This window comes from Panicum virgatum, chromosome 6K (genome assembly GCF_016808335.1).
Source record: "Panicum virgatum strain AP13 chromosome 6K, P.virgatum_v5, whole genome shotgun sequence".
NCBI lineage: Eukaryota > Viridiplantae > Streptophyta > Magnoliopsida > Poales > Poaceae > Panicum > Panicum virgatum.
The window spans coordinates 19,574,943-19,584,185 of NC_053141.1; the positions used below are offsets into that span (position 1 = coordinate 19,574,943).

A 9,243-nucleotide genomic window follows, 5' to 3' on the forward strand; every position below is an offset into this window, starting at 1 on the left:
ACAGATGCACGAGGAACTAAGCAGAACAAAATGCAAAACTTTGCTTCACCAAGCCTAGCTATGCATTATTGTTCATGCTTGGCGAATTCTCAGGTAAGTAATCCCATAACTCATGCATCCTCATGTCATGCTTCCACCTTGCCAAGTTACCCATTAGGCCTAGTTTGCCATAAAAAAACATAAAAACAATAAAATAAATAAAAAAATAATAAAAAACAAAATAAAAGAAATTTAGGCTTTTTCAAATACTTGTTCAATAAAAATTTAGACTCCCCAGTGTTTACAACCGGCAGAGTCCTTGCTTGTTTCCACCTTTGTTTTGTTGAATAAAAGTAGGTACAAGAATAAGTGTGGGGAGATCTCTCAAAAGCACAAGGAGTAAACTCACTTGAGATCTCTCCCCCAACATGCCGCACAACACCGACAGACCAGCTCCAAGCAACACGCCAAAGACGGGACCTGACGGCCCACAAAAGGGACCAACTGACCCCCGGGGTCCACCGAACTCCTAATGAGGGTCCTACTGCCCTGCTTCATCCATGACACTGGTTTGCTCTCCTAAACTCACACCTCCCTATTCAAATAAATTGTGATCTAAAATTTCAACTCCAAATCAAAATGCAAAGAAGGGCCTTGCACTCCATGCGCTTTCATCAATAAATTTGCATACTCTTTATTCCTTGCATTCTCTCTGGTTCTTGTGAACAATAATCTTCATAGGGAACCCATGATATCTAAGTAATTGACGAATGCGATATGATTGGATGAATGGAACCATGCTCTTCCGTGCAAAGTATTTGGGATTTCTTGCTAAAAAAAGCGCAATGGCTTGTCTCCTCAAATTACAAATTCCTACCAAGTTAGATTTTCATGATCAAACCCTCATATGCAGTTTGACTTTGCTTTGAGTTTTGTCAAATTCTTTGACCCTTGTTAGAGACTTGTCATACTCTCATGATCAAGATCACGTATACGTCCATTCACATGCTATACTTCCACATTAGAAGATAGCAAGCATTTCCATCCACTCACAAAATAAAACTCCATGTTCTATCATGACTCTCTCTCCAAGGTTATCATGAAGGATATGGGCTATACAAAAAGAAATAAAAGATGTATTCCCAAAGAAGGTATGCCACATGCTCAAAAAGCATGACAAAAAGAAAAAAAGAAGAGAAAAGATGCATACCCAAAGAAGGTATGCCACATGTCCACAAGACATGTCGAAAAAAAAGAGAGAAGAAATATATAGCCCATGTCCAAGAAAAATACGAGAGAGATAGATCATGCAAAGGAGTTCATCCACTATCAACCAAAAATATTCGACACACTTGCACGTCTTGATCATATTGTATGACTCGTTTCTGCTTGGATCTTGTTTTTGACTCAACAACATAAGCAAAGAAAATATGCCTCTTTAGTCCTACCCTGAGCTCCACATAAGCCTGATTAGACGGTAGGGAGAAAAGAAGGCAACAACTTTGCCTTGGTGAGGATCTAAAATAAAAAGTGTGTTTTGAGAGAATAATTTGAGGAGCAAGACTATACTTTTGTTTTCAAAAATAAAAACCCAAGTTTCTGAGCAGGAAGAGCTAGGAACCTAAAGTCTGTTCCATTCTGTTCTTCAATTACCCAAGAAAGCATGGTAGCTACTCAAAAAAAAGTTCACAAGAATTGGAAGAAGCATGGAATAACTTGTATGCAGGTTATGTTCAAGGAGTGGCAACCACCTTAGTCCTTCAAACTTTACTCGAGGACGAGCAAAGGACTAAGTGTGGGGGTGTTGTTGATAGTCCTTAAGTGCTAAAATCAACCGTCAACTCCTGCAGCTTTTCATGATAAATAATCACCAAACTTAGATATAGGGCTTATAACTAAACAATTCTATGAGTTTTGGTGAATTGATGTCGTGGTGCTGCAAACCACAGCCGGGTGGAGGAAGGCACCCGCCTAAGCCCAGAGGGTGTGTACTCGGGGGTTAGCTAGTCCTAGTTCGATCTCGCTCAAGAACACGATGAACACAGCAGGAATAGAGTGGTTCGGGCCGCCGGAGCGTAATACCCTACGTCCACTGTGTGTTGTATTGCCTTGCCTCGAGAGAGTCTGCGAGAGCTTGGGTCTGTTCGGCTTGTAGTGTACAACGAGCGCCTCCCTTTTATATCTCAAGGGGATGCGTACATGGACGTTGGGATCCCGATAGGTGGGCCCAACGATGTAGTACAAGATAACGTACTATTCACAATTATGGCGTCGCAGGCGAAGGAGATCTCTCTCCTGGATTCCATTGCCTGCTCCCGGAATCCTCCGTCCGGCGTGTCCAGGCGCTGTCTTGTCGGAACGGCGCCAGGCATAGCTAGCGGCGTTGCCTACCACGTAGCTGAATTGGCCGCATAGCTTGCGGCGTAGGCGGCATGATGGAAAAGTGTCGTGCCGTCGTATCCAATTAATGCGGCAGACGGGCCCTACGTGGGTGCGGCACAGGCGGCCTCACTGTGTACCTTGGTAATACGCGGTGCACAGTGAGGCCTGACAAAGGCTGTCCCGCGTGCCGCGGCGACAGAGCACGCCTCAACCACCCGCATTAAATGCTGTGGGTGGGCAAGTCTTCCAGCGGAAGACTCGTGCACGAGCCCGCACCCGTGCCTCCGGGACTCGTGGAAGCTCCGGACCCCCACGCGGTATGGGAGGTCCGGATCGACGCAGGAGGTCCCGGACCCCTATGGGGGTTCCGAGGCCTCGGCTGTCAGCTCGGAGCTTCCCTTCCTCTGGGACACGTGGCGCCTCCGGACCCGTCCCCACGCGGGGAACGGGTCCGGGGCCGTTGGCCTGGTGAGGAAAGGGCCTGGCCCGTGGGGCCCGACTGCTCCGTCCTTTGCGCGTAGTTACGAATAACTACGCAGGTCCTTCCTTCCTGCAGTAGGAGTGCGTATCCCTGCTACAGGGTACCGACAGTGGCCCCCGGGCCCACCTCGGGGGAGGTACGAGCCCGCAGGTGGGGCCCTACTGCGATTTGGCTCTGCATAACTTGAAACCTCTTACTGCAGGGGTCTTGACCGGCTTTGATCATCCATCGGGTTGTTTGCTGCCTCATCACATCGCAACGGCTTACTGACTCATGGCCCCCACGCACAGTGGTTAACCTAGTCACGCGCGCGACGCTCAGCATTGTTGCGGCCGGAGTAAACGGAACATTTACCACTGGCACAGTTCCCGAAGAGCTCGGCCACGCCAGCGCTTAGTACGCACACATCAGCTCAGCTTCCGCCTCACTCCGCGCGTGGGCGACGGTTCAGATCCCGCCTTTTCACACATTTGCTGGTTACCCGTTCTTCCTGACAGATGGGCCTGGGCCCCCTTGTCATGGACCGGCGGTTAACACCAGGTGCAGGGCGTCGCTTGGGTTCCAGCGACGGTTCCGGGGCGTGCCGATTGAGTCAGGCTTTATAATGGGGCGAACCACATACCGCGATTACTTTCCCGCATTCGCCTTCTTCCTTCCAACCTTTGCGCCCCTTTGCCTTCGAGCTTTCCTTGCCCCTTGCTCCCCGCGCAGATTGCTCCTCGCCTCCACAGAGAGATGGCATCCCTTGTTCATCCCCGCCGTTTCCAGACCGAGGAAGAGCTGAACACGGTGCGCCGCCTGCTTGGGTGGAGTGCGCAGGAGACTGGCCGGGGGGTCCGAGCAGGCTCGGTTCCCCTCAGCAACCTCTGCGCCAGGGAATTTGTGCTATTCACCTCGCACATCTCCACCGGCGTCGGGCTGCCGATCTCTTCGTTCCTGCTGTTGCTGCTGGAAGACTTCGGCCTCCAACTTCAGCACCTTACGCCCCACTCCCTCCTCTTGACGTCCATCTTCGTCCATTTGTGCGAGATGTTCATGGGAGTGCGGCCCTGCATCATCCTCTTCCGCCATTTCTTCATACTGGTGCAGTCCGGGAGGGCGAAGGATGAGGTGGGGGCGTATTACTTCCAGACAAGGAGCGACCTGCCAACGCCTTACATTCCCGGCCTCACAAGCGGAATGTGGGAGGAGTGGCGTAGGGATTGGGTGATCGCCACCACCGAAGCCAATGAGCGCCTCGCCCTGCCGACCGAGGGACCCGCCACCGACCGAGCATCCTAGAGGGCCAAGCCGTCCCTGCAGCCGGATTTCGACTCCGTGCTGGGCAAGATCAGGTCGCTAGCGGAGAGCGGTCTCACCTCGCTGCACGTGCTCGGAGATTTCTTGAAGCGCCAGATCGCCCCCGTGAAGCAGAGGTCGCGCCCTGCTTGGAACTTTACCGGCCTCAATGACTGCAGCAGAACCCACCGCAGAGAGGGGAGCGATCTGACCCAGGAAGCTTTGGAGGTCTTGGAGCGAGCGGTGACGGGGGATGCCTTCATCCCGGAGCAGCTGATCGTTCCCCAGGGTGTCATACCCCTCTGCGAGGACTCACGCCTGAGGACCGCAGTGCTGGCCACCCTGCCGACTCTCGATGATGGCGGGCTGGCCGCACGCCAGACCGGAAGCGACCCGAACCGTGGGATCTGAATCCCTGGTGTGTCCGAGAATCAAGACGTGCCGGACATCACGGGGTCCGACCTCACCGCCAAGGGCAAGCAGGCCGTGGCTGGAAGCGCCGCTACAAGCGGTCCTAGCCAGGCCCGGGGCAGCTCCGGCGCGCCGTCTGGAGATGCGAGCCGGCGCAGGCTGCAGCGGGGCGACGGGACCTTAGTTAGGGAGCCCGGCGCGAAGTGCCAGAGGTCCGCCGAGGACGCGGGCCAGGGCAGCTCCCGGGCCCCCGGCCAATGCGGGACCTCTGGGGCGGATGCGCCGCCGCCATCACCGCTGAGAGACACCTCCCCCCGGCAGCAACAGCAGCAGCGGCAGCCACGGGAGCATCATCAGCAGCAGCAGGAGCAGCCACAGGTGCAGCAGCAGCAGAAGCAGTCGTCGGGCCTCCGCGGACGCTGGAGATCCATCGTCTCAGGGTTAGTGCTATTTTGGCCACATCCCTTATTCTCGGTGCTCTGCTTAACACTGATAGCTCCTCTTTGTTGCCAGGGCTCCTCGCCCAAGCATCCCTTCCACCATCGCCGGCTCGTCGGCTGGTGCCCAGGCGACCGTGGCCTCGGCGGCGACAGCGGCGGCGACGGCGGGTGCAGATTCCTCGGGTGCAGTGACCTCTGCCAGCCCGATGCTGTCCGATGCGGTGGTGACGGGCGCGCCATCACCAGGCTCAGCAGCGCTTAATGCTGCAGCGGCGGGTGCGCCTGTGGCGGGCGCGGCAGACGCAGCGGCGGCGGAGGCGCTGGTGCTGGGCACAGCCACGCCTGACGCAGCGGCGGCAGAGGCGTCGGTGCTGGGCGTAGCCGCACCCGACGCGGCGGCGGCGGAAGCGCCAGTGCTGGGCGCCGCCGCACCCGACGCGGCAACGGTGGAGGCGCCGGTACTGGGCGCCGCCGCACCCAACGCGGCGGAGGCGGAGGCGCCGGTGCTGGGCGCCGCCGCACCCGACGCGGCGGCGACGGTGGCGCTGGTGCTGGGCGCAGCCGCACCCGACGCAGCGGCTGTGGAGGCGCCGGTGCTGGGCGCGGCCGCACCCGACGCGGAGGCGGCGGAGGCGCCGGAGACAAGTCCTGCAGCGGAAGCTCCCACCTCCAGCTCCAGTCCTGTTGCAGAGGAGTTGGAGGTGGTCTTTGGCAGGCAACTCCTGCAGCTCCAACTCCTGGAGGAGCAAGCGACTCCCTTCCCCAGGTGCTGATCCAAGTCCGGCGGTCAATAGAGGAGGCAACCTCCTCCACCGAGGCGGCCTTCCGGCGGGAGTGGGGTGCTCTGGAGAGCGAGCGCCCGCGCCTCTCGGACTGGCACACCCGCCTGGAAGCGCACACGAAGGCTGAAGCCTCCCATGCTGCAGAAGCTCGGTCAAAACTCAAAGCCGACCAAGAGGCCTATCGAGCCAACCTTCTGAAGGTGTTCAACCGGGAGCTTGCAATATCGAGCCGGGAGAAGGCCCTGGCCCAGCGGGAGGAGACTTTTGCCTTGGAGGTGGTCAGCCTCGCAGCTCAGCGGTCCGAACTGGAGACCGGGCTCGCTGCCCAGCGGTTCGAGCTTGTGACCCGCAGCCAGGGTCTTGAGATCCACAAGCAAGAGCTGGATGAGCTCTCTGGGACCTTGGCCGGATGGCGGAAGCAGCTGGAGGAGAGGGCCAGCAAGCTGGCTGTTGCCGAGGCGGAGCTGGAGGACGACCGGAAGTCCCTCTCTAAGCGGGAGTCCCACGCCACCAGCATAGAGAAGCAGCTTGGGATACAGCGCGAGTCCCTCAAAAAGCAGAAGGAGTCGGTGGCGAAGAAGAAGGCTGAGCTCGAGGAGAGGTCCCGCGAGATGGACGTAGCCAAGGGGGCTCTGGACACCCGGGTGCACGAGGCGGTCCAGGAGGTGGTCCGGAAGCACCAGGAGGACCAGCGCATGGGGGCCCAGCGGATTGCTGACTGGGCGACCGAAGCGAGCCTAGCACTAGTGCCATTTGGAATGAGCCCAATCCAAGTGGCATAGGCGCCAGCATCGATTGTTGATGCCCTTCCAATGCTGAGCTCCGCTTTGGATAGGCTCTGGCGTCTGGAGCCGGTCCTTGCTGGCCAGCTCGAAGCCGAGGGCCGTGAGCTGATCCGGATGGTGGCGGAGCACATCCTGACCTGCCTCCGGAGCCACGACCCGGCCATCTCGCTGACGCCCGTGGTCGATGGCCCTATAGCGGAGACGGAGGCCGCCGCTCGGGACAGCGTGCGGGTGGTCATCGACTTCATCGCCGCCTACTTCAAGCGGGAGCCTGCAGACCGTTGAGCTGGGCATTGTATCTTTTTCCTTTTGTGTTATGTAACAAACATTGTACTAGTTGAAAATTTTTGAAATAGAAGAAAACTTCAACTTAGCTGTTTGTCAGTTGCTGGTTTGCGGTATGCAGCACCCCGGCGCCCTAGCCCCCTGGCGGATAGGTTCAGTTGTTTGGACCTGTCTGCCACCTGAGCCGTAGAAGATACTCCGGACCTCCCTGGGCATAGGTGCCGCATAGTTTGCAAGCCGAGCGAGCATCTTATTCCTTTCCCTGCGTAGCAGAAAGAACTACAGAGAGAAGAATCAACTTGTTCGCATGGTAGTAATGATACTGTGACTTAGCTGTTTGATGCATGCAGGATCAATCGTTGGCGTCTGGCTCAAAGCAAATGCCCCGGCCCCCTGGGAGATAGACTCAGCTGTTTGAGTCTGTCTACCATCAAGACTGGACTTCAATCTGTATGAAACCTCTAAAGCGGATGCCGGGACCCCCTGGTAGGTAGGCTCAATGATTTGAGGCTGGCTACCACCAGTCAGGGCTTAACCTGTGTACCACTTCAAAGTTACAGCTTAGTAGCAGGCTCGCGGGACTTACTCTGGACGGGTCCCAGGCTAGTACCAGGTCCGGGGCTCTAGATGCACAGGTCCTGGTAGCTCAGTGCTTGTTACAGAGTGGTGGAGTGTGTAGGCTTAGGGTGCGGAACCAGGTTAAGGCGCTACATAGGTCTCCGGACCATTCCAAGAAACAACATGATCTTTCCGGACCTGGCTTCGACACCCCAGACCCTTCCCAGCAGTGGGTGAGGTCATTTTGTCGTACTCGATCCTTTGAGAAATGGAGCTGGACATGTCGTTTAGGACTTAGGAAGCCGACTCTCGGGCTAGAACGAGGTCCAGGCCCCTAATTACCCAGCCCCGGGTACTAGGGCACTCGTTACAGGGTGGTGGAGTGTGTAGGCTTTGGGTGCGGAACCGGCTAAGCGGCTACACAGGACTCCGGACCACCCCAGGAAACAAGCACCCCCTCTCCAGAGCAGGTCCTTAGGAGTCCGGACCCCTCTCCAGCAGCAAGAGGGTCTGCATCTGGACGACAGTCCAGCAACTCAATACAGATCTTAGGTGTAGCGACAAGAGTGGAAGTCCACGCGGAGGTTAGAAAAGTAGAATCTTCGAGAATTGAAAAGCGAAATTAAATTTTGTCACAAAGACAGAACTGGGGTAAATTTTTCCTTTGCAATTTGACATACATGGCTTGCGCGATTAATGCCAGAGGCCGGGTTTACGAGGGTGGACCTCTACCGCTCTGGGCCGCGCGTTAATGCTAGCCGACGGTGCGATGGTTGCCAGAGGTCGGGTTTACGGGGGCGGACCCCCAACCGCTCTGGGCCGCACGCTGATTCTATCTTATTACAAAGGAAAAGTTCATTTCCCTGCCCTGCTTAAGTGTAAAACTTACACAGATGCTCTATATTCCATGGGTTGGGCAGCGGCACTCCATCTTCTGTGGCAAGGCGAACGCACCCAGGCCGGCACACCTCTGTCACCTTGAAGGGCCCCTCCCAGCTGTGGGTGAGCTTGTGGAGCCCTGCTCGGTTCAGGATCCGTCTGAGGACGATGTCGCCAGCCCGGAGCTCCCTACTGTGCACGAACCGTTGATGATAGAGCCTGAGTGCCTAGTTGTAGCGTGCATTTCGGATTGCTGCTCGCCACCTACGCTCGTCGACGAAGTCGACATCGTCACGCCGCTGCTGCTCCTGCATGGATTCGTCAAAAGCCTAGACCCGTGGGGAGCCCAGGTGAATTTCTGGGGGAAGGCATGCTTCAGCCCCGTAGACCAGGAAGAATGGAGTCTCCCCGGTGGCTCGGCTGGGTGTGGTCCGATTGCCCCATAGTATGCACGGAAGCTCGTCAACCCATTTGGCACCATGCTTCTTTAAGCAGTTGTTGGTGTGGGTTTTGAGTCCCCTGAGGATCTCTGCATTCGCTCTCTCAACATGTCCATTAATGCGGGGGTGTGCCACGGACGCAAAGCACAGCTGTATGCCAATGTCCTCGCAGTACTCTTGGAAGAGTCTGCTTTTGAATTGGGTCCCATTGTCCGCGATGATGCGGTTTGGGATGCCAAATCTGCACACAATGGACTTGAGGAATGCGACTGCTGACTTTTTGGTGATGTTCACCACAGGGGTAACCTCCGACCACTTTGTGAACTTATCGATGGCGACGTAGAGGAACCGGTACCCGCCAACGGCCCGGGGGAATAGCTCCAGGATATCCACGCCCCACACGGCGAATGGCCATGAGGGCGGAATCATCTGCAGAGCTTGAGCTGGTGTGTGTATTTGATTTGCATGGAACTGGCATGCTTTGCAGGATTTTACCAGCTCAGCCGCATCCTGGAGTATTGTTGGCCAGTAGAAGACATGCCG

The 9,243-nt window shown here is 56.3% G+C and overlaps 1 protein-coding gene across 1 annotated transcript in view; it reads left to right on the forward strand.

Annotated features, from left to right (window-relative positions):
• LOC120713325 (maternal protein pumilio-like) overlaps positions 1-7,227 on the forward strand; it is a 41,199-nt gene extending 33,972 nt beyond the window's left edge. The window contains exons 2-5 of the mRNA XM_039999308.1: positions 4,550-4,743; positions 5,045-5,348; positions 5,876-6,397; positions 7,174-7,227. Of these exons, the coding sequence (XP_039855242.1) occupies positions 4,550-4,743; positions 5,045-5,348; positions 5,876-6,397; positions 7,174-7,227 (1,074 nt within the window). The remainder of the gene's footprint in view (positions 1-4,549; positions 4,744-5,044; positions 5,349-5,875; positions 6,398-7,173) is intronic.
• The last annotated feature ends 2,016 nt before the right edge of the window (positions 7,228-9,243 follow it).